Source organism: Bison bison, unplaced genomic scaffold (genome assembly GCF_000754665.1).
Source record: "Bison bison bison isolate TAMUID 2011002044 unplaced genomic scaffold, Bison_UMD1.0 scf7180017864162, whole genome shotgun sequence".
In the NCBI taxonomy this organism is placed as follows: Eukaryota; Metazoa; Chordata; class Mammalia; order Artiodactyla; family Bovidae; genus Bison; species Bison bison.
In genome coordinates this window covers 1,077,006-1,100,677 of record NW_011494734.1, presented here as the reverse complement: position 1 = coordinate 1,100,677, position 23,672 = coordinate 1,077,006, and the positions used below count along the sequence as shown (strand labels likewise).

The following is a 23,672-nucleotide window of genomic DNA, read 5'->3' as shown; positions in this document are numbered from 1 at the left end:
CCATGTGGGAACTTTTACCACTAGTCCAGGCTTGGGCAGTGCCTAGGAGACTGGGATGGAGAAAGCAGGTGGGGTTGCAAAGCAGGACCGAGGGCTTCTGGAAAGGGATCAAGTCTGCAAAGGCTTCTTACTCTGTCTTTTCCCTTTGCCACCCCCAGGAAGTGGTCCTCTACTCTGGGTGAATATGGAGGGCCAGTTGCTCCCACTCACCTTCTTTTCCTGCCTTCTCCTCATCATCCACCCGCTCCCTCCATTGTGGGACCAGAAGACTCAAGAGGATAAAAAGTTCTGACGGTGACAACGACTTGCACACAGACATATACCCCAGAAGCATCAGGGTCCGTGGGGGTGGTGTCTCTCCTTCTTGTTTTAGCTACAGTTTATTGAGGGTCAACTATGTGCCCAGGGACTAAGCTAAGCATTTTATACATATTATCTCAGTTAATCACTTCAGATATCTATCATGACCTTCATTTTACTGATAAGGAAACTGAGGCCTGAATAGTGAGGTTTTGAGATGAACCAGGCAAGGCAGCCTCATATGCCTGACTGGGCATTGCCCTCGAGGATGTCCCAATGAGGAGGCAAGGAGGCGCAAAAGCCAGCTTTCCAGGCCGGCTACCCTTCTTCTAATGCCCACAGAATTCAGATGGCTTTCCCACCAGAATGCATCTAGCAATAGAAAAGGCAGGATTCAGATCTAGGATTGTCTGATTTCAAAGCCTATGTTCCTAACTATTATTCTAAACTCTTTTGCAACATCCTCCACGTTCTGTGACTTTATTAGAATGGTGATAAGGCACAGACGCCCAGTTCAGCCCTACTTGTCCTCCCTGATTTGATCTCACTTGTCTCTGGCTACATTTACAATTTGTCAAAGTCAGCTTGTTCATTTCTCCCCACCTCCTAAGGGAAAATCCCACATCATTCTTCCCAACGACTAATCTGCTCTGCCCTCAACTGATGGACAAGGTCTCGGCCCATCACCCAAATCACTGATGAAGATGTTCTAATCTTCTTGGCCAGCAATGGGTGCCTCTGAGTTCCACTAGGTACTGCTTTGGGCCGGCACAAAATCTTACTAACCAATCTTTTTTCACCTCGGCTGCTAGGGTCCCTCATCCTCAACAGCTGTGTGGTCTGACTACATTTTTCCAGCTTACGGAGGGTGTGTTATGTGGGAGGGCCTCCGAAACTGCAGAGGCCAGGAGAGATTACGCCTGGTGCTTCCTCTCTGCCCGCCAGGTCTTGACACTCAGCCACAAAATAATATTAGATTAATCTGGTAGATTTCCTTATATCCTGTGCTCAGTGGTTGACTACCCTGTTTTCTTTTTTGCTTAAGGTATTTCAAATTGGCTTTCTGAAAGTTTTCCCAGTCTTTTTCCAGATTGAAAAAAAATACTATGTATTCATGCACCAGGGTTTATGCAGCTCCTCCTGTGTCTGTTATACCAAGGCAAGACTTTATAGCTCTGTTATGTAGGCTGATTCTTAGTGATTGCCTGACTTTCAGACTTCAAGAATGTCCCACCTATTTCTTCAATTTAAAAAATCTAAATATGACATCATGTCCTGATAGCAACCCCCCAAATGTATCCAAGAGAACCAAATAGAATTCCTTTTCTGCAGACCTTTTGAAATAGGGTCAGTTCCTCTTGACTTGGGATGACTTACCTACTGTCCCTGCTTGGAAGACAAGAGGCTGGGTGAGATGACCCTTTCAAGGATTGGCCAGTAAATCAGAGATCCTCAGAATTCTGCCAGGCCAGAAGCACAGGTTCATGGGTCTTTGTTGAAGGACTTGGTGGGGAGAAATAGACAGCTGAGAGCTCTCATCAGACATGTAACCCACAGCACGAATACCCTATGTCCTCAGGCTCCTGCCTGTCAAATCCATCTTTCCCCTGTGCTGCTAAGTGGAGCAGGGCTGGCAAAGATTTCTGCAGGCCTAAAGATTTTCTAAACCATTCTTACAAGGCTTATCTGTTGATGATGAAAGGATAAATCATGATTACCAAGAAAGCAGAGCTGGCAGGAGAGCAGCTGGCCCTGTGACACGTTGGTGGCCCTTGAAATGGCATGAGAAGATTCTCCACCTCTGCTCTTTTGCAGACATCACTGGGCAGGGAGAGGAATCTACTCAGGGCCAGGAGAACCATTTTTCTTAAAGTCAGAGGACCCTCCTTGGTCCAGAAAGGTAAATTCAGACAGGCCAGGTACCCAGGAAGCAGACACAGGCAGCTGAAGCAGCACTGGTACAGCCAGCAAGGAAGCTAAGGGAGGACTGTTCTCGGCTATGGGATCCCTTCTAGGGAGCTGAGAGAGAGATGCCGAGATAACAAGGAGATAAGTGCTCCCAGTAGTAGTAGACACAGCAGGGGGACCAGCTGCAGCCCTGAGCTCCCTGAAAGAGTTCATCCCAAGCGAACAAAACAGGCATTATGAAAGCAGCAGGGAAAGAGCAGGGACTCATCCTTCCCTTTCAAACATTGCTCCTCAAAGAAAGGACGTAGTGAACTGATAAATGCAACTAATTGTGAGACCTGGGGAAGTGTGTAAGTGCACACCTTAAGACTGAAAGGGAAGGAACTTGAGGGGCTTTGGTTAACCTTAGGGAGAGCCAAGCAAACAGACTAATAAATTGCTTAGTCAGTCATTTGGGTACTGCCAACCCTCCACCCCACCCAACTCCTAGCACGAAGGTGTTGGAGGGCCTATGTTTGACACAGAAAAGGGAAGAGATGCCCAAACAATGACGGCAGGGATCAGAATCTTTTGACTTCTTTCCAGATGAAAAAAAAGTGAACCTGTTATTCAGGGTCTGTTGCCTAGGGCTGGAACACTGTGTTTATTGGCTGGGAGAGGTGATGGAAAAGGAGTGAGGGCAGTGAGAAAAAGGGGACAGTGAGAGAAAGGAGAAGATAGTCCTGAGATGACAGTGCCCAGGCAGTGGCCCTCCTCACACATGCAGGGGTCTGTATGTATATGAAACAGGACCTGAGGCTCTCTGTAGAGTCTTATGTTAGCCAGGACTGAGAAAAGATGGAAACTTTGGAGTTGGTTTTCAAAATTGGGAGCCACCATCTTGCAATCATTTCCCTCTTTGTTCATCCATTTGGGATCTGGGGGCTGTTGTCAATAGGACTGAAGAAAGGAGACTGAATGGCTGGACTGATGGATGGCATTTATGCTGGAATGAGACTGGTGAGGTTAACTAGGAAGGATCTATACTTCTCTCTCTCTTTTTGCTCTCTCATTTCCTCTGAGGATGTATTTGACCCTTTCCATCATCACTGAGCTGACTGCCTCCCAGTCTTCTCTTAATTCCCGGCAGAAGTGCCATCTCAGCTCAGGCAAGAAGCAGGTTGCCTTGAAGGGAAAGCTCAGAGCCTTTGGGGAAAGAAGGGGTAATACAGAGAAAAGGATCAGGGATGGTCCTCAGGCTCTCCTCCTCTCTGTCTGTAGCCCTTCTCCATTAGCTAGCGGACAACCTTAGCGTTCCTATCCCATCAACTCAATCTCCCTTCTCTTTCTGCTGCCAAGTGGCAACTTACATGACTTCAGGAGTATTTACTTAGTGGCTCTGTTCCTTACTGACTCATCTGGTCTTTAGAGCTCTTTGAAACATTTTTTATCGGATTTTCTTCACTAACATCTCCCCATTCCAATCCCAGAGGACCGCATATCAGTCTTCCCTTCTTTTTACTGATGGGTGTTAGTTTCACATCCTGTCTCTGGGCACTGGGGTTGAAGTCCAGCTGGAGTTCTGGAAGTGCTGGCAGTAGAGGATGTGAGTGGACCACGCTCACGTAGTGGAGAAAGTCTCAAATTAGGAGATCAGTCACACGCACTTGCCGGCCTGTCATTGTTCCAGTGGCTCAACCTGGCGCACGTGTGCTCGCGTGGCTGCCTTATGGGGCTCACTGGAGCTAGATGGTGACTTCAGGGAAGAAATGCAGACTGTGCTATGAGCATCTGAGGACCGCTTGACTCCTTTTTTATGTTTATTTCAGTTGGTACAGTTGCTCTGGATCATTCTATCCTGATATCATCTCGTTCTGTTAAGCTCATGAGTACTCACTCTTGTCCCATCATGAGACAAGAGTGGGTCTGAAAGGTGAAGGTCTGCGTTTCCTTTCCTGAACTCACTTGGCTTCACAGGGAAGTATATGGGAGGAGGCCACTCATGTGCTAGAGAATCTTCTCACCTGGCTACGAGTCCATGTGTGCATGTCAACACTTCAAGTTTCCCTTTTTTCTAAAGAAGTAGAAGTCAACAAGTTAGAACAAGGGTGACAAATAAATCAACAAGAGCTTTCTAAGCAGAGGCTTATATATTTTTTAAATCAGGATATTGGAGAATAAGCTACATGAGTTTTATAATTTGTGGGATTTTTTTTCCCCTAGTTTATGCGTTTAAAATTTTTTAAACTACAGTGAAAAACACATAACAAAATTTCCCATCTTAACCATGTTTAATGTATAGTTCAGGAGTGTTAAGTGTTAAGTGTAAAAAGGCTTGCAGAACTGCAACTTAGTACCCACTAAACCACAGCTCCCCTGCAACTACCATTCTACTTTCAGTCTCCATGAACTTGAACTCTAGGTGCCTTGTACAATTGGAATCATGGAGTAGTAATCTTTTTGACTTGCTTATTCCATTTAGCATAGTGTCATCAACCTTCATCCATGTGTCAGAATTTCCTTTCTTTCTAAGGCTGAATAGTATTCCACTGTATGTATCTACCACATTTTGTTTATCCATTCATCCATCAGTGGACATTAAGGTTGCTTCCACCTTTTGGCCATTATGAATAATGCTGCTAAGAACATGGTGTACAAATACCTCTTCACCACCCTGCTGTCTGTAATTTGTACCTTTTAAAATTGAGTGAAGGAACGAGCCTGGAAGAATTTAGTATCCCATGCTGCTAAGTCACTTCAGTCGTGTCCGACTCTATGCGACCCCAGAGACGGCAGCCCACCAGGCTCCCCCGTCCCTGGGATTCTCCAGGCAAGAACACTGGAGTGGGTTGCCATTTCCTTCTCCAATGCATGAAAGTGAAAAGTGAAAGTGAAGTCACTCAGTTGTGTCCGACTCTGGCGACCCCATGGACTGCAGCCTACCAGGCTCCTTTACCCATGGGATTTTCCAGGCAAGAGTACTGGAGTGGGGTGCCATTGTAGCACTGCGTATTTTACCATTCAGAAGAAGTCAGGAATGCAGCCCTAATTTCACCAGGCAATCTCTTTTGCAGCTTCTTAGTGTGTTGACTTTTCAAGGGCTTCTTGTGCTGTTCTTCAGCCATAGGATGAGTGCTTTGAGAATTGCCATTAACTAGAAAGTGGTGGCAGTGTAGCTTTATCTCAGTGATTGAGACACTGATCAAAGACAGAACTGTCAGTAACTTGGTATCTTACTTAAAATTGCTGTTGCAGTTTCCCCTTACGTGGGGCTTGAGGTCCCACCCCATGCCTAGAAAGCACGTGGTCTTGGGGTGAAGTCTGAGGTTTGGGAGCAGTGTGCTCCACCACTGAGTGCCCTTCTCACTGGCAAAGGCCTATAAATAACATCCGGGATCCTGTTTCAAAGTCAGGAAAGGGGCAAGGGCTAGCAACAACAACAAGGGCTGAGGGGGTTGCTGAAATAATTTCATGAACAAATTGATCAAAGAAATGATCTGTGAATGAATCTTGGAGAAGGGAGAACCAGCCAGCCGTGAGGACAGATAAAACTCCTCCCCTGCAAGACCAGCGTGTCTTTCATGCCCTTCATTGTCTGCAGGCATGTCTGAGCCCTAGTTTAGCCCATTTGGCATTCAGAGAGCTAAGTCGGCTGCACTCTCAGCTCAGGGATGACTTGAGGGTGCTGAAATGTTTGCATTCCACCCTCCTGCAAGGAGGAAAGGGAATCTAGTTCAAGAACCAAAGCAAAGCTTACTCATTTCGTCTCATCCTTTCAGACCCGGAGATGGAGTCCTCCACCACCCCCTAGACACAGGGTCTTCCAGCATGAAATGCACAGAAATCAAATGCATATCCATTACAGGAGAAATGGCAGGGAAGCAGGGCTAGAGTGACAGATTCTAAAGAGCAAACATATACCTTTGTGCTCTGTCTTCTTAAAATTCATCCTCTCACCTGCCAGCCTTGAGAATTGCCTATTTACATAACTAGCTGCCTAAAATGGAATATTAGATAATGTTCCATGGCAGCCCATCCCTGGGACATGAGTGATCCAAGAGTCCTCTGACAGCATGGAGCATGGCCCGCTGGCCTACAGCCCTGCCTCCATGTACTGTGAGCCTGTCAGCACTCCAAGCTGAGTAGATGTCAGGCCCGGTCGCCTGGGTGGGAGACTAGACGAGCAGCGGGGGAGGGGGCGTGATTCAGCACGCGGCTCCATGGCACACCGTCTTCAGGGACAGACTGTACTGCTTCCTGAGCTTCACAGCAGGCACCCTGTTCTGCCCAAGGTGCTGTCTTGGAGACTGCTGACAAAGGGGACTGAGGAATGGGGGAGCGACAGGATCTATGGGGACAACTGATCCAGGAGGTAATCAGTCAGCACTGATGCCATCCCTGGCACCATGCCAACCTCACATCGCCGTCGGTCTTTTCTGAGGCATGCATCTCCCTCCCATCAAAACTGGAATCCTGCTGCTCGCTTATAGGAGGAGTATAAATAAGTGATAAGGAAGTGTCCTGATAATGATAAGCAGGGATATCTTCTCAGCAGACCAGATGTATCAAAGAAGGCAATTGTGTGTGTGTTTGTTCATTTATTTTTCAGTGTTCCGGTTCCCGTAGTCAGTTTAGAGAAAATTCCTAACCTAGTGAAGGCAGATGGTGCCAATGTCAAAATGAACTCTACGACCACTCCTGCGGTCCCCTCCTGCTCCACCTCATCCTCTGCCGTCTCCACCCCACCTGTCATTAAGCCGGTCTTGATGTCCAAGTCAGTGCCACCTTCCCCAGAGAAGATCTTAAATGGCAAAGGAATTTTGTCTACCACCATAGACAAGAAACACCAAAACGGCACCAAAAACAACAACAAGCCTTACAGGAGACTTTCAGGTACGTGTCTGTATTCTTTGAGTCTGGCTCATGATCAGACTACAGCTGAGTTGCGTCCAGAACTAGGGAGTGATGCGATCTTATAATTGAGCAGGTCTGTTTCATTTTAAGGGGAACATGGAGTTTACCTACAAACAGGAACTCCCATCTCAAAATGCAGGGGAGAACTTATTCTCTTAATCCCGGGCCAGATTGATGATGGCTGGGCTGAGTTAGCTCAGCACTTAGCAGGAGTTATCCTGGTTTTCCCAAGGTGGGGAGCTCTGCACCCCCACAGCACTCTGTGGATTCGGAGGGTTTTGTCCTCGCTCTGACAGGATAAATCGTCCCTAGATTCTGCAAAGTCTCAGGGCTGCAGATTTGGACAGCCCGCTGTGATATCTCCCGGTAGCTCAGGGCAGGCTTGGGGCGGTCACATTGGTGCTGTCAGCCCATCTCCATCCTTTGGTCTCACTGGTTTCCAGGTTCATTCTGTGGTCTGGGGCTACAAATGCCTTTCCCACATAAGCAGATTGGAATTCCCACTTGGGAACACTTAGACTGGCATAGCAGGATGGGTGCTGAGGGGTCTCTCTGCAATCTACTTGGTTGTCAGAGTAGGCACTCAGGAGGTACCCAGAAAGGTGCACATGGCCAGTCCTTAAGTCAGTGGTTGGCCCTTGGGTCCCCCAAGTGGATGGTATTTGCTTTGGGTTTGTTATGAAAGGAAATCTGGCAGTTTTACTTTCTCCAAAAGATCAAGAAAAGCTATAAATTTTATAAGTTCTTCACACACCCTGGCCATTTATTAGATGTTAACCAGAAGAAAGAAAAATATAGTTGCCCCTTGAACAACGCAGGGATTAGGGGTGCCAGCCCTCTACGCAGTTGAAAATCCCCATATGATTTCTAGTAGATCTTCTGTGTATGTGGTTCCTCTATATTCACAGGTTCAACCAACCTCCAGTTGTGTAGTACTGCAGTATATATACTACTGAAAAATATCTGTGCACAGTCCAAACCCAAGTTATTCAAGGGTCCACCATACAGAGAAAACTGCCCTGTGAAAGAGAAGCTGTGTCCTCTGGCATGAGCATAATTCCTAAGTGCCCCCAAGAATTGTGGGTCATTTTTATTTTTTACTTTGTATTTATCTGTATTTCAGGTTTTCTCTTATGTCTGTAACTTTTTAAAAGTTTGGGTCTGAAAAGTATCTTGTGCCCAAAGGATTCAAATGATACAGTTATATTACCCTGAAAATCTCTCCATGCCCTTTTCACCCACTGTCCCACAAGAAAGGCAGAGCCTGGCACTGTCTTTGAGGGTGGGGGCCTCTCTGTGTGGACAGAGCTCCTGCACCCAGCTCTCTTCCTGCAGAGAAAGGTCACTGTCACTCTGCAGAGGAGGTGGCATCCCTGAACGAGCTGCTGGATCTGTCTGGGCGCAGTGAGGCTGGGCTCCCTCGTCCTGGCAGAAGCATGACTGTGGCTTCCAGCCGGCACCTTAATCTGAAGTTGTTTGGGGATTTTTTGTATGTGTTTGTTGGTTTTGCATTTTTTGGTGGTTTTGTCTCATTGGGTCTTTTGCTTATTTCTCTCTCGCTTTCACATTTGGCAGCCAGCTCCTGCCCCCAGCCAAACAACCTGTTCAGTTCCAGGCCAACACGAGTGCTGGTGTGGATCTGGGCACGGGGCTGACTCCACCAGGTCCAAGGGAAGGAACTCGCACCAGGCGGCCTGGGGCCTGGCGCCCAGACCCTCCTCGGTGGGCAGAGAGGGCTCATAAGAAGCAAACATCTCCAGGCCTAACAGTTTTCTCTTCTTAAAAAATGAAGCTTAAGAAAAGAAGACAAAAGCAAAAGAAAGGGGCAGGATGCATTTTGATAGCCAAGCAGGAAATCTGTCTTGGATATGAGAATGGTTTTATTGCAAACATCGTCATCACCACTGTTGCAACCATCCCACAGCTCCCAAACCTTCTTTTAAAAATAGAATGCATTCATTTTTTATGGTCGGATTTTACTCCAGCAAGTTCAGACAGTTTTTCAGGCAAGGTAACCTCTTTATAGCTTGCAGCCATAGGAGGCCCTGAAGGGGACATGCCACCAAGTTTATACATGCCCCTCCACCTGCCCATCCACCTCCCCACCCACCTGCACTGCTGCCCATCTCTGTGAATGCCCAGAAGAACCGTGTCATTCCTGCCCTGCAGGACTCAGGTGTTTGCTGGGTGTCTTCCGGAAATGGCACGGGCCATCAAGAGGTAGAACTATAAAGCTTACAGTGTCTTTAAGAGGTTCTCTCACAACCCTCCATTTTCTAGGGGAGGAGAACATTTTTGTAGCCCAGAAGGAAGAAGGATCCAAAATGAGCATAAAAAGAGTAGGTTCCCTAGAAGTCACCTCGACAGGGGCCATCAGGACTCCAGTGGGAAGGCAGGAGCTGGGGAAAGCCTGCTTCCCTCAACCATCCTTTGTGCCGAGGGGACTGCTTGCCCGGCTCATTCCCTTCTGGAGCACCAGGCTCCAGGCTGGGGCAGAGCAACGGTGAGGCCAGCAGGCCCTGACCTCTCTACACCTGCAGGTTCAGCCTCAGAGTAAAGCCCACACCTGCCCCTGTCTACATGTTCCTGAATCAGGGAAATCCAGTCAGCAAGGCTGCATGGAAGGCCTTGTGCTGAGGACTTTCCAAAGCATGAGAGAGGCAGGTCACACTGACATGTCAAGGAATAATTTCCCACTCAAATGGCTCAAACTATTAGGAAAGCAGGGCAGTGTGGGGAGAGTGATGTATTCCCGGAGCTACCCCAGGGGAGAAAGTGGCCCCAGGGCCTTCCGGTAGCTCTGCCCCGTCTGCAGCCAGCTTTGCCCAGAGGTGCCTGGGGAGATGTTTGGAGTGAAATAAAGCCTGAGAACCACGTGGCTCCTTTCCCTCTGCTGCCCACCCGCCCTCTCCCCTTATGCATTCCCATCCCTACCACATCCCCACCAAAGCTGGACGTGGGAACTCTTGGGTTCAGAGAGAAGCGCCATCTTCCCCCAGCAGTTCTGGAAGCATTTTAGCAGCCGGTTGGAGGGAAAAAAACAAAACAGATTGCCTGACAATGTCTCACTTGTTGGTGCAAATGTGCATTTTTTTTTTTTAATGTAGTCTTAATGCCAAATCCTATTTAGTCTCCTTTTTTCTTATATTTTTTGTTTGTTTCTTAAACCAGAGAGAGAATTTGACCCAAATAAACACTGTGGAGTATTGGATCCCGAGACAAAGAAACCTTGCACAAGATCCCTCACCTGCAAGGTATTTCTCTTTCCATAAAAAATACTTCCTGCTCTCGCTGGGGCCTTTGTCGAAATGTTTGCATGCCACTCTCTGCACACGGCAGGGTGTGGAGCCTCGACACGACCCCCAGCTGCTCTTTGTAAGGGAAATGCTTTCTTCTCTTCCATGGTAGCAGAGTGCCTGCCTCAAGCTGGCTGGCTTTTTAAGAAGGAAAAAAAAAAAAAAAAATAGGCTTCCCCTGTTACTTGTGAGGCCAGACAGTAAATTGTATTTATAGGCACTCACAGGCGGTTCTAAACCCTGCTACGTTTTAATGTATGCAGGAGCAGCACGCAGCGGCGGCGGCGGCGGCGGCAGCGCCCTGAAAGGCAGCCCCAGAGGGGAGGACGAGCCGCCGCGCCCCTGATCCGGCCGCACCGGGGTGGCCGGGGGACAGCTGACCCGAAGCGGCCGCCCGTGGGTAGCCCCCAGCCCCGTATTTCATACTGAACTGCTAGTGCCTCTTGGGATGGAGGCCGTGGCCCTCTCTGCTTGGTGTCTCTGTGTGTCTGGGCCAAAACGAGCCTCCCACCTGCACCTGGATTAACTCCAGCGCGCCCTCACCGGTGCCTGTCGTCAGGGAGGTCCTCAGGGGTTCAGCGCTGAAGCTCGTCATCTTTGGCCATTTTTCGGAGGAAGCTTTGGCTCCTTAACGCCAGGAGCGTAGGGCACGGTTGCGTTTTGTGTGGTCTCTGCCTCTTCCCAGCCGCAGAACAGGAGCTGTTGCCTTGAAGTTGACTTTTCAAGCACCTCTAAATTCCCATGAATTGCAGTTTCTGAAATGGAGGGCCTGGGGAAGCAGGTTTATGTGCTGATCAAAGAGGCTGTGCTTTCCATCTCTCTTCTCCTTAGACTCACTCACTAAGCCATCGGAGGGCAGTCCCAGGCCGGAAGAAGCAATTTGACCTCCTCCTGGCGGAACACAAAGCCAAGTCCCGGGAAAAAGAAGTTAAAGATAAAGAGCATCTCCTGACTTCGGCAAGGGAAGTACTTCCCAATCCCCCCGGGCCGGCGCAGGACTCACTGCCGGGACCTTCAGGGAGCTCGGGCCCAGAACCTAAAGTCGCATCCCCTGCAAAATCCAGGCCACCCAACTCTGTGCTTCCTCGGTAAGTCCCCCCTCGGCGATGGAAGCCTTGAGTCCATGGTCAGTGACTGCCTGCCTGATTCGAGTGTGGTCTGATCACCTGTGAAATGGGAGTCATCGTGGTCCTACCTAGTGAGGCAGTTGTGAACTTGAAATGAGAGAATGGGTGTGAGGGGCTCAGTCCAGCGTCTGCCACGTAGTGTCCAGTGGATTTTATTGCTGTCACCATTGTCATGCTCACTGTAGTCATCGTTGCCATCATTGTCATACCTCATAACAGACCCAAATCCGACAGCATGTGTTTTCACAGAGCAAGAGTCAGCTGTAAATAAATACCTGAAAGTGACGCTCAGCCATCAGGCAACTTCCAGGTTGGGGGTTGTTTGGTTTGGCTTTTTTTTTTTTTTAATTTATTTATCTATTGGCCACACTGTGCAGCAGGTGGGGTCTTAGTTCCCTGACCAGGGATTGAACCTGTGCCCCCTGCATTAGAAGCACAGAGTTTTAACCACTGGACTACCAGGGAAATCCCTGGGTTTTTAGATTAGAGGGAAGCCTTGTGGAGGGGAGGGGAGTCAGCACAGCAGCAGAGCCCATTTGTTACAATATTTTGTGAATTTTCCCCACAACTCTCCAGTGGTCAGGGTAGAGGGAAATTTGGTATGATGGAGATGTCTGTCCTTAAATTTCCCTTCACACCAAGAAAGCTCAGCCACTTCTTTGAGATTTTATTTGGTTGTCCTGGGAGGAAATGAAAGAATAGAAAACAGTGGGTACAACATTGTAAGTCAACTATACTTCAGTTTTAAAAAAAAAAGAAAAGAAAAGAAAAACCCACTTGGATTTAGAGTGATTTAAGATCCACATGTGTGTGCTTTGACAGGCAGTGGAGTACCGTATTGAGCCACAGACAATTTCCAGGTGATAAGACTGGGAACCCTCTTTGAGAAATATTTGAGCGCTTGCTCCATAAGCAAGGTACTGTGTTAGGTACTCTCAGGCAGGGGCACAGAGATTAGTGAAACTAGATCTTGCTTTTTAAGAATTTAGAGTTAAGAAGATAAGACGCAAATATCCACAACATCATAAAAGGGAAGCATTAATAATACAATGTAAGTGTAGATACTGATAGCCTCTGATGATTTTTAATGCACACACTGTGAGTCTCAAAGAGTAGTTGTCCAGTCAGCAAGCAGGCATGAAGAGAATAGAGTTATAGAAGAAGAGGATAGAATTTATTTTTAAAGTAAAAGCAAATATTTGATGACAATTGTTACTGACCTACCAGGATGTCTTGTGCCTTCCACTTTGGCGCAAACCTGACCAGTTTGACAGCCAGAGGCCTCCTCTGGAATCACCAACCTTAGCCTCAGACATCTGGGGAGATGCAGTCAGACAGAGTCAGCACCCACACATCCCCATCGTCATAACCACTGTCGAGCCATTGTCATCATCCATTTACTTGCCACTTTCCTTCCCACCCCTCATTTTGCAAGATCCTTTTATGATGACTTCTCACTGTAATGCCAGATGTTGGTGAAGGAGATTGCCCCTGCTTTAGAGTCTAGGAGACAGTTCTGCTCCAAACTTCTGGACAGGGCTTCAGTTCTGTATACACTAGCTTTCACACTTCTTGGTGGCAATGGAACTATTTTATCCCCATAAAATATACCTGATATAAAAGCAAACCTGCCTCCACCTGAAGCCGTCTCAGCCCTGCTTTCATCACACGTGTACCCAGAACCCACTGCCCATCCAAGGGATCACCTCGGATTCACTGAGAACTTCAGGGAACCCCACTTTGTATTTATTTTATTACTTATTTCTGGCTGTGCTGGGTCTTCAGTGCTGCGCGGGCTTTTCTCTAGCTGTAGCGGACGAAGGCTACTCTCTAGTTGCGGCGTGTGGGGTTCTCATCGTGGTGGCTTCCTTTATTGTGGAGCACGGGCTGCAGGCTCTGCGGGCTTCAGTAATTGCAATTCCCAGGCTCTATGGCACAGGCTAATAGTTGCGGAACACAGACTTAGTGCTCCATGGCATGTAGGATCTTCCTGGACCAGGGATCAAACCCGTCTCCTGCACTGGCAGGCAGATTCTTTACCACTGAGCCACCAGGGAAGCCCCTGAAAATTCTCTTTTATTATACATTGCTCCATTGATTTTGACTAATGCAGGCACTTCACACCCAAGCAGTGGTACCTGGCTGAGCAGTGAAACCAGGGACAGCCGTTAAAAAATGAAAACAGGCGACCTTAAGAGCTGCTTCTTTCTGTCCCTTTTTTGTAATTTTCAGGGGAATATTTGTCAATAGAGAAATGCCAGGTGTTTATTTTCTTTTAGAGAAACAGAAGAAAGAGAGAGGGTGAGGTTAATCAGCAAAAAGAATGTCTCTGAAAGGGACAGGGAGGCCAAGGAGCACGTTACAAATGTTGGTAAGAGAATAGTTTTTGAGGATGCTTTTCAAGGCACCAGAAGACTCAGGGGTGAACTAGTGGAAAATAACGTTCTCTTTCGATTGTTTTAGGTTCAAACAAGACCCCATGCTATCAGAGATCGAAAAGGCATGATCAGAAATTAATGTACTCACATAAGACTTAAAACCATTATTTCCCTCATACTGATGATATAATAGATATTTCAATTGGATTCATTATCTATAATTGACCCAAAGAATGACTCGTGAGTGGAATTATGGTAATACCTTCCCAATTGTGAATTTCTCTTGTAGGAAATGCTAACTATGTAACATTTACTTCTTAAATATCATTTTGGTAACCTTGAAAATATTCCAGTTCTCATATTTTTGAATTGCAACCCATTCTTGTAAGGGGTTTCTAAAAGAGGAACTTGAGCCTAGGATTAGAAAAGTAAAAGTCAACTAGCACGGGTTGGAATAGGATTGGAAGTGCAAGGATCAGCTCCTTGTCTGCTAACTAAATGAACGTGGTCATGTCTCTCAGCCTCTCTGGCCTCAAACTGCTCATCTGCCAAATGGAGCTAAGGAAAATTAAGTGAGAGTATCAAGCTCATAATAAGCACTCAGTTGACGGTAGCTGGTAGGAAGGGCCATGGTAGTCAGTGGGAAAGCAGTGGGAGCCAGTGAAGGCCTAGGTGTGACCTGGTTTCCATTCACCCATCCTCCTGGCCTCTGTCCTTCAACCTGGGGGCCCTTGGATAACATACCTATATGCTCTGCTTTCTTGCCCCCAACTCGAAGGGAACACCTTGCTTTCCCCACAAGGCCCAAGGGCTATGGATAACCAGGCCAACCAAAGCCATCAGGACTCTTTGGAAAGGCAGTGGGAGGTGCAGAGTGTCGAGCTGGGCTCTAACAAGCCAGGCTCTGGCCCCCAGGAGGGGAGGAAAGGTCAGCTGTGGAGGTCAGTGCTGACAAGGTCTGGGCACCTTCCCCTCTGTCTCATAGATGAACACACATCTCACCCTAAAGTATAAAATGGCAAACACCAATGAATCTCAGACTGACGAAGGCAGCGGGGAAAGAGGCAGAAGGTCCTAAAAACCTGAGAAGGGGCAGAGGTGAGTCTGCAGTGAAAGCTACTTCAGTTCGTGACTCATTGATAGTATAATCACCAAAGTGGAAACCGTTTCTCTCCTCGACTTAGGTTTATCCCTGGGCTTTTCCTACCCATTTCTCAGTAGTTCGGGCTTTAAAGTCAAACAGACAGACCAGTCTCATTTCCACTTTTTATTAGCTTGGCAACCAGTGTCCTCATCTGAGAAATGTAGGTCATAGTTACACACGCCTAAGGCAGTGGGTAGCTCTGATGAGAAAATATATGTGACATGCCTACACATATGTGTGTGTGTGTGCTCAGTTGTGTCCCACTCGTTGTTGTGACCCCATGGACTGTAGCCCACCAGGCTCCTCTGTCCGTGGAATTTTCCAGGCAAGAATACTGGATGAATTGTCATTTCCTGCTCCAGGGGATCTTCCTGACCCAGGTATCGAACCTGCATCTCTTGTGTCTCCTACATTGTCAGGCTGATTCTTTACCACTAGGGACTCAGTTAAGGTCAGTTTCCTTTGTGCTCTTCCCCAAAGCACTCGATTGATGCTCGGGCTTCCTCAGAGTGGTGGGGGTAGGGACTTTAAGCTTCCCTGAGGGGAATTGGACAGGGACCATCATCATTTGCACTGTCTTTAGACCAGACTGGTAAATGGAGAGGGAAGGTGTGATGTAGTGATGAGGAAGAAGGGTTGGACAGCAGTTTAACACATTTGCGAGACTTTGCCCACACTTTCTCATGGCCAGTAGCCCTGTTCCCGGTCACCCTCACCAACCCTTGGCTTTTCAGAGACACAGGCTGCTTCCAGCACACCCCATCCCTCCAAGTCCCACCCTGGAGGGCAGCAGTAGGAGCTGGAAGGAGGTCTTGAAAGCATCCACCACTCCATCATTGCTGGAGGGTGCCCGCACCCTGCGTGACTCAGGCCTGAAAAGGAAAAGGTTCAGAGCCCCTTCTTCATACACGTGCACGCATACGCCTGGCATCCTTCCTTCATGTCTCTCTTTGCTCTCAGAGCTGCTTCTGCTCTGGAACTTGCAGTTTTCATGCTCCATGAATCCCCATGATTCTCCTTCCTTCGCCTCCTCTCTTTTGTCTGGCAACTGGAATTTAGTATTTATTTTTTTTTCCTTTTTGGCCATGCTGCATGGCATGTGGAATCTTAGTTCCCTGACCAAGGATCAAACCCATGCTTCCTGCAGTCCAAGCATGGAGGTTTAACCCCTGGACCATCAGGGAAGTCCCAGAACTTACTATTGAGTGTTTCAACCATTAAAAATGGGTTTTTTTCTTTTTAGAAATATATATATTTTTTTAATTGTTAACTCTTTAATTTTATTTATTTTATTTTTGGCTGTGCTGGGTCTTTGTTGCGTCCAGACGCTTTCTGTAGTCACAGCAAGCCAGGGCTTCTCTTGTTGCTGAGCATGGGCTCTAGGCGTGACAGCTTCAGTAGCTGCGGCATGTAGGTTCAGCAGTTGTGACTTGAGGGGCTTAGTTGCTCCTCGGCATGTGGGATCTTCCCTGACCAGGGATCAAACCTGTGTCCCCTGCATTGGTAGGCGGATTCTTAACAACTAGACTACCACAAGAGCCCCCAGATTTTTTTTTTCTTAATGAAACTTAATTTTTTGGTGTTGGAGAAGACTCTTGAGAGTCCCTTGGAGTACACAAAGATCAAACTAGTCCATCCTAAAGGAAATCAGTCCTGAATATTCATTGGAAGGACTGATGCTAAAGCTGAAACTCCAGTACTTTGGCCACCTGATGCGAAGAGCTGACTCATTGGAAAGACCCTGCTGCCGGGAAAGATTGAAGCCAGGAGAAGAAGGGGACAACAGAGGATGAGATGGTTTGATGGCATCACCGACTTGATGGCCATGAGTTTGAGCAAGCTCTGAGAGCTGATGATGGACAGGGAACCCGCCATGCTACAGTTCATGGAGTCGAAAAGAGCCAGACATGACTGAGTAACTGAACTGAATATAGACATGTTGTTTAAAAACCAAATAGTCCTAACAGAGAGTGAAAAACAGTAATTCCTGCCATCCTGGAGCTCACTTTACCCTCTCTATGTTAGAGCACCTTTTTCCTGGGGCCCCGTGCTGCCTCCTCTCTTTGTTTGCTCCTTTATTTGATGAAGTGTTTTCTCCATTAGCTTCCTGTGAAAAGGGACATGGGAAGTCAGTTTTTAGAATCCTTATATACCTGAAAATGTTTTTATTCTACTCTCACACTTAATTGATCATCTCCCTGAATATATAAGTGGGTTGAAAACTATTTCCCTACAGAATTTTGAGAGCAGTCTTTGATTGACTTTTGGCATCAAAGATTTTTATTGAGAAGTTCTGTATCATTCTGATTCCATTTTTGATTTCTGAAGCATGGGGCTCTGAAAGTTCCCAGGGATCCCCCTTGATATAGGTCTTTTTTCATTCATTGTACTGGGTACTCAGTAGATCCTTTAAATCTGGAAACACCTGTTTCTGGGATATCTTCTATTACATCCTAAATAATTTTATCCCTACTGTTAGCTTTATTCTCTTTAACCTTCTGTTACTGAGGTGTTGGAGCTTTTGCTCTGATCTTTTCGTTCTCTTACCCTTTTCTCCTGTTGTCTCCCAATCTCTTGTCCCACTGTCTAAAAGACTTTTTTTCACTGCCTAAAAGACTTTTTTTTACTTTATCTTTAAAACTGTATATTAAATAATTTATGATTTACTTGTTAAATTTTAGGATCTGGTTGTGATTTTTACTTTTTCTTTCTTTTTTTGATGGCATCATGTGACATGCAGGACCCTAGTTCCCTGACTAGGGGAACATTGCCCTCTGCAGTGGAAGCGTGGATTCTTAACTGTGGATCAAGTTCTTAAGTGTGGATTCCATTGGACTGCCAAGGAAGTCACCAGGATCCAATTCTTTTTATCTGGTTGCTTCTTATAATATCCTACAAGATACCATCTTTTGCAGAAGTGATACCATTCTAATATCTGAAGATAGGCTTCTTAGTTTTCTTTCTTTTCCTCCCTTATCTTCATTTCCCCCAGGTTTGTTTCATGTATGTGTTTATGTGCTTGATATTTGGTTGGTCAGCCTAACGTTGGAGAGTGTTTCAGGAATGTTTGGTGATTTCTAACCATTCATTTTAAAAGAAAGACTCTAATAAGCTGATTGGAGGTCTGTGTGTGGGACTGTCAATCATAAGGTCATCACTCACCAGTCAGCCTTTTGTTGATATTTATGCGAAGTATGGAAGCGTTTTCTCTGCGGCCAGTAAGTTTCCCAAAGGAAGAATCCTGCCTACTGATGTGCTGGGCAGGGGAGTGCCAGTTAAGTCTCTGACCAGGGACAGCCCCTAGTCCCCCTTTTTCTAGCCCTGTGCTCCCTCCTAGTCTCTGCTGGTGGCCCCCTGTCTGGAATCTCAGTTCATTTTCTCTGTTGATTGGAGGGGGAGCGGGCAGGTAGGGGAACGGGCAGCTGGAGCAGTGCTAAGTCATCTGGCTATGTGAGGTAGCAATGATGACCTGTGGGTCCCACAACCAAATATCAAGCCTTTCAGCTCTCCTGCTGTGTTCAGTCCTCACCTCATCTGTGACTTTTGCAGCTCTAGCTGCTCACGGTGCCCTGCTTATCAGGGTTCTGTGATAGATCAGCTCCTTTCCCATCCGTTAACATTCTCCAGCTACAGTCTGTGTCCTAAAAACAGGTTAAAATCTCTTTTTCACACTTGTTGGGACACTTCAAGTGCAAGTAAGAAAAAACCTTGCTTACTAACCACTTCAGTAATTAGGAAATTTCTTACTGCTGGTGACAGGAAGTCCAGAGGTGAAAGGGCACCAGTCCCCAGAGATCAGGGTTTGGCTGTCCTTCTCTGCCCTTTTATTCCACCCTCTTCAATCTTTTGGCTCCATCTTCAAAGTCTGTAGCAAGATGGCTGCAGCACATCCAGAAGAAACAAGGTCCAGATGAAGATGGAAACCAGCTTTTCTTTGCAAAGAAAAATCTTTTTTAGTGGCATTGAGGACCTTGTGGTGCAGCCATCACTACCATGCATCTCCAGAACTTTTTCATCATTCAGTCCTGAAACTCTGTACCATTAAACACTTAAGTCCCCATTCCCAGCACCTGGTATAACCACCGTTCTACTTTCTGCCTTGAACTTCACTGTTCTAGATACCTTGTTTAAGTGGAATCATACAGTAGTTGTCTTTTGTGACTGGCTTATTTCACTTAGTGTAATGTCTTCAAGGTTCATCCATGCTGTAGCATATACCAGAATTTCCTTCCCTTTTGAGACTTAACTAATATTCCATTGTGTGGATATACCATGTTTTATTTATCCATTCATCTATCAGTTTTTTTTCCACCTTTGTGGCTTTGTTTTTATGTGACTGTGCTTTGGGGATCTGGTTGGAACTCAGGTATTTGACACCTAGAAAGATTTCAAAACAACACAGTGTCCAAGGTGAAAATGAGGGAGAGAAGAGAGGTATGTGAGTAAAAGCCCCTTCATGTTACTTGAAGGGGTAGCTTTCAAAACAGAATGCAGAAAACCTTTCTTTGTTTTTTTTGAAGATCCTGAGGATTTCCCTGGCAGTCCAGTGGTTAACACTTTGCCTTCCAATGCAGGAACTCTGGGTTCATTCCCTGGTCATGCAGGAGCTAAGATTCCCACCCACCTGCCTCACAGCCAAAAAACCAAAACGTAAAACAGAAGCAATATTGTAACAAATTCAATAAAGTCTTTAACAATGGTCCACATTAAAAAAAAAAATCCTGATTTTTTTTTTTTCTTCTCTAAAACTTCTTTTTCTCCCTGATCAATCAAAACAACTAACAACTAGCTATGACCATTCTTCTGACTCTTCTCCTAATGCGGAGGTGTGTTTTCTTTTGTTCACTGCTTAGAAAGCCTTGATACTGCCTCTTACTGTGACACTGCTTTTCTATAAGCTTAGCCATGACTGGGGTGAGATCTGTTGGATTGTTTATACACATGGAATTAATTCACTCCTTCATTGAGAAACATATTTCTTCAACACCTACTGTTGAGTCAGCCATGCCAATCTGTGGGTCTAGTGGCTTGTCAAAAATTAAATGGAAACATTCACCCTCAGAAGATACAATTAAACTCCATATGACTTGATATTAAAAAACAGGCTTGGCTTCCAGTGAGGAAATTGTGGTCCTATCTGGGACAAAACATTTTTTCATGTAGGTATGGTAACAATGTCATAAAGTCGTAGTTCAGTAGCTCTGTTTGTAAGGCTGTCTTTCATCATCACTGACATTTTGTTGACTGATTTGAGCTTGTTTATCCGGTTGATCTTCCCATCGCGGTCTGCTTTCAGAGAGAAGCAACTGCAGGGCAAGTGTAAATTCCTTACATGCAAATGAATGAATAGTTGTCACTGAATTCATAGATGACTAGTTTTAAGTTGAATTAATTCTCTGCCACACGAGTTTGGTTTTTGTATTTTCTGTTCCGCTTACCCTGTTGGAGTTTTCCCTGGTGCCGGCATTCAGGCAGGGCAGTCTCAGCTCCACCCGATCGTGTAGAGAGCTGGCTGCTGCCTCCCCTCTCAGCCTGAAATTTCTCCTTGTGCAGGTCTTTCATCGACCTGCCTTCCTTAATGTATCGGGAAGGCTAATCGCTCTGATTCTGAGCTCCGTGAAACTGGGTGGGTCTCTTTCCCTCAGAAAAGTTTATTCTGTTTGCTTTCTCTTGCCCTTAGACCATCATCTGCAAATAGCATAAGCAGCAGCACGTCTTCAAATCACAGTGGCTACACTCCGGAACCCCCTCTGCCCCCTGTTGGAAGTGACCTCGCCAGCCGACTGTCAAGTGATGAAGGGGAGATGGATGGAACCGATGAATCCGAGAAGTTATTAGACTGTCATTTCTCCACCCACCACCCCAGACCTCTTGCGGTAGGCCTCCTTCTGTTTCCATCCGGGCATTTCTTTCTCCCTGTGCTATGTGGTGTTCAGGGGGCTATGTCCTCCGATAGCACCCTTCCTAAGCAGAGGCCTCCAGGACAGTGTTTTTTTGAAAGGGCTTTCCCTGAGGTTGAGTGATTGCCTTAGAAATCCCCTTGAATATCACAGAAGGAAAGGTAAGGGCACCCAGCTGATCATAATCCTTTAAACACTTGAGTATTTATGGTGCACCTTGAAGTGATAATGCTTGAGAAACGGTGTTCATAGAAGAGCACTGGGGAGCTGACCTTCCTGCCTTGCCCATCTGAAAGGCAGCCTCTGATTTCAAGAATCAGTCTGGCTCACCTGCTTTGGGAACCGTCTGTCTGAGCAATGTGCCAGGTGCCAGCCCTGGCTGGTTTTCTTCCCTGTTGGTTCTGAGTTATATTGTTCTTAGTAGGTGTGACCATATGGCACAAAACTCGTGTGTGTGTGTGTGTGTGTGTGTGTGTGTGTGTAGGAAAGAAGGAAGCATTTCATGTCAGCATGATAGCAGGTTAATGAAAAGGTCAGTTTCTCCCCAGTTCCTTGGAAGAGTCCACTTTAACAATTCCGAAGATCGTTGAAATCCAGGTGGGAGGTATAAGGAAGCATCAGCTGGAAGCTTGTTTGTGTTGGCCCTCTGAGCACTTAAAAAAGGAATGCCTGGTGCTACCATCAACAGACCTCATTTCAGGGAGGCCAGAAACATGGGACCCTATAGCTGCTTTGCTCTGGTCCCAGCATGAAGCCTTCAAGGTTAGCACTGACTGTCCCGGGATCTCATGGACTGTGTAGGTGAAATCAACCCTGCATCAAGAGAGGGACTCCCTCCCCACTTCTACCGGTGTGCTTCACTAACAGCTTGAGACTTAACCTCTTGGCTAGTATAGAAACAGGGACAGTTAAGAATGCCTCTGTCAGTAATAGAAAACTCAACTCATACTGATTATGCACATCAACCATTTACTTGTCTCATATAGCAAGAATTCTAGAGATGAGTGGTTCCAGGCTTGTTTCTGCATCTCTTCAATGTCATATTGCTGAGGGAGAATTCCCCAACCCTTTTTGCCTTTCATGCACGGTTTGGATATGTTGGCTCCAGCTCCAATGTCACATCTTCACCAAGTCGCATTCTACAAAGTGGGGAAAGGGACCAACAGGAAGGGAGTCTTCCTCTAAGATGCTCTTATGTCATTTCTTAGGGAAGAAGATGTTCCTATGAGCCCTCCCAGCAGACCTTCCCTTCCACCCACCAGAAGTAGGTCACATGCCCACCCCTATACCAATCAGTGGCAGAGGATAGGCTTGTAGGAACACAGGATGGGGCTTCCTATTTGGTTCAGTGGTAAAGAAAATGCTTGCCAATGCAGGAAATGCGGGTTTGATCCCTGGGTCAGGAACATCCCCTGGAGAAGGAAATGCTAACCCATTCCAGTGTTTTTACCTGGAGAATCCCATGGACAGAGGAGCCTGGCAGGCTACAGTCCATGGGGTCGCAAAGAGTCGGACATGACTTAGCAACTAAAACAGCACACAGGATGATCCCAGCCATGATTCATCCCAGGGTTCTGGGAAGAAACCCACCTTTCCTGCTCACTGCTCCATGCCAGATATCGGAACAAAAACATGGTTCTCTTAGCCAGGAAAAAACAGGGAGAGCTAGGGGTGAGATGGCAGTTGATGAGCTTGGCAACTAGTAGAGTCTGCCACAGTGGCCCATGCCTCAAGGAGCTACAGCCCTGCCTGGGGCACCATATGCGATCAAGAACAGGAGCCTCTGGGGCGCTGAGCCTTGCATCTCTATCGAACTAGAGACATAGGTAGCACAGACAGTTAAGAGGCCTCCAGCTTCCAAGTCTGAAAGTGAGACAGGGCTCTCTACCAGAAGGCCAGACTCTGGAGCACATCAAGATCTCTGTCCAAATGACATGATGCCAAGCTACAGTGGATTAGCTCAACTCGGAGCCTGGCAGATTTGTGTGCCCTTCATGTTTTGCTGATTTAAATGGAAAGGCCATGGATTTGTTTCTTTGCTTTGTCCTTTCTTTCATGGCCAACTGATACATTAAATCAGTTTTTGTAATGAACCGTCGTTTGGGGTGTCTTTAGCAAGGAGACGAAGGAAGAAAAGATGTCTGGACCTGGACCAGTGCCTATATTCTGTTGGGGACCAGCTTCCATGTGGGAGAACTCCCTTTGTATGTTTTCTGGCTTGGCCAGTAAGCACTTAATGTGCGGAAAAGAGTTTTTCATCAGGAATACCAGATTTGATGGGTGGCAAGATTTTAGTGCAACCCCCGCCCACCAACCCCCAAACATAAGCAGAAACAAAACAAAGGGAAGGTCTTGCATTTCCTCCTGAGAACTGTTCCAAAGACTGGTTCCAGGAAGCGTTTGTGGAATGAGTGCCAGCCCAGCACTGTGTCTGGGACGGAGGCCAGGGAGCTGCCGGGAGAGGCCTGGGGGAGGGAGAGGAGCTGCATTTGAGTTATAGAGTCACTTGCAAACTTGCCTGAGCTCTGACCAGCCAAATGTCACCTTCTTGCATTTCTGTCTGCTGGCCTTCTGGGTGTCCTAACATCATCATCAAATGACATTTATTAACCGTCTAACTGCTCATGTTTCAGCCCTGTGTTCAAAGTGTGAGTTCACTCTGAACACTTTGTGTAGGACCTTATCTCTATAGTCCATCCTTTAGCCTAAATCCCTACTAGCCTCAT

General features: G+C 46.7%; 1 protein-coding gene across 9 annotated transcripts in view; it reads left to right on the top strand.

Moving 5' to 3' along the window:
- The window catches only part of ATXN7L1 (ataxin 7-like 1), a 257,762-nt gene that overhangs the window by 219,233 nt on the left and 14,857 nt on the right, over positions 1-23,672 (top strand). For all 9 annotated transcript variants that reach the window (XM_010841444.1, XM_010841450.1, XM_010841448.1 and 6 more), the window contains 4 exons: positions 6,797-7,080; positions 10,273-10,355; positions 11,229-11,485; positions 20,727-20,922. In XM_010841444.1, coding sequence (XP_010839746.1) covers positions 6,797-7,080; positions 10,273-10,355; positions 11,229-11,485; positions 20,727-20,922 — 820 coding nt within the window. The remainder of the gene's footprint in view (positions 1-6,796; positions 7,081-10,272; positions 10,356-11,228; positions 11,486-20,726; positions 20,923-23,672) is intronic.